This window comes from Mus pahari, chromosome 9, assembly GCF_900095145.1.
Source record: "Mus pahari chromosome 9, PAHARI_EIJ_v1.1, whole genome shotgun sequence".
NCBI classification, from domain to species: Eukaryota; Metazoa; Chordata; class Mammalia; order Rodentia; family Muridae; genus Mus; species Mus pahari.
In genome coordinates, this window is record NC_034598.1 from 46955469 (window position 1) to 46956627 (window position 1159).

At 39.8% G+C, this 1159-nt stretch overlaps 1 protein-coding gene across 1 annotated transcript; it reads left to right on the forward strand.

Moving 5' to 3' along the window:
* On the forward strand, positions 1–957 carry LOC110326799 (olfactory receptor 6C6-like). Its single transcript, XM_021205391.1, has one exon. The coding sequence runs from the start codon at positions 1–3 to the stop codon at positions 955–957; it is 957 nt and encodes a 318-aa protein (XP_021061050.1).
* Positions 958–1159: the final 202 nt, after the last annotated feature.

Below are 1159 nucleotides of genomic sequence, written 5' to 3' on the forward strand. Positions count from 1 at the left end.
ATGAAGAACCAGTCTGTGGAGGTAGTGTTCATTTTGCTTGGACTGACAGGTGACCCTCAGCTACAAATTCTGATTTTCCTGTTTCTCTTTTTCAATTACATCTTGAGCCTGATGGGGAACTTAGTGATCATCCTTCTCACCCTGCTGGATCCCCACCTCAAGACTCCAATGTACTTCTTCCTCCGGAATTTCTCTTTCTTAGAAATTGCATTCACTACAGTCTGCATTCCCAGGTTTCTCACAAGCATTCTTTTAGAAGAGAAAATGATTTTGTATAATGCTTGTGTGGCTCAGTTATTCTTCTTTTTTCTACTAGGGGCCACAGAGTTCTACCTCCTGGCTGCCATGTCCTATGATCGCTATGTAGCCATCTGTAGACCACTGCACTACCCTGTCATCATGAATAGCAAAGTGTGCCACCTACTAGTCCTCAGTTCCTGGGTAACTGGGTTCTTTGTCATCTTACCCCCTTTGCTCTTGGGACTCAAACTGGATTTCTGTGCTTCCAAAACTGTTGATCACTTCCTTTGTGACACTTCTGTCCTGCAGTTGTCTTGCACAGACACACGGTTAATAGAATTGATGGCTTTTACCTTAGCTATAATGACACTTATCATTACCTTGATCTTAGTGCTTTTCTCCTACACACTCATCATCAAAACCATCCTAAAGTTCCCTTCAGCTCAACAGCGGAGAAAGGCCTTTTCCACCTGCTCTTCACACATGGTTGTTGTCTCCATTACATATGGGAGTTGTATCTTCATGTATGTGAAAACATCAGCCAAGGAGAGGGTGACCTTAAATAAAGGTATAGCTGTGCTTAACACCTCTGTGGCCCCTTTACTAAACCCTTTCATTTACACCCTAAGGAACCAGCAGGTGAAAGAAGCTTTCAAAAATGTGTTTCATAGATTTTGTTCTTTTAAAAACCATGAGACAAGATTTAGAAATCAATAATATGTTGCTGAAACATGAACTACCCTCAAATGTATTATTTGTGATCTAAACCCATTCAGCCATTGAATGTATTAGTCATTTGTTTGCTAAGCCTATGTGAGTGTTTCTGTGTTTTTTCTTTTAGTACACTTTCCTAACTGAGAGGTGAAAGTACTTTCTCAAAACCAAAATCCTAAATTTTATGTTTATATATATGTTTATA

Bases quoted from the DNA above. Each gene is read 5' to 3' on its own strand.
- LOC110326799 (XM_021205391.1), top strand. From the start codon at position 1: ATGAAGAACCAGTCTGTGGAGGTAGTGTTCATTTTGCTTGGACTGACA.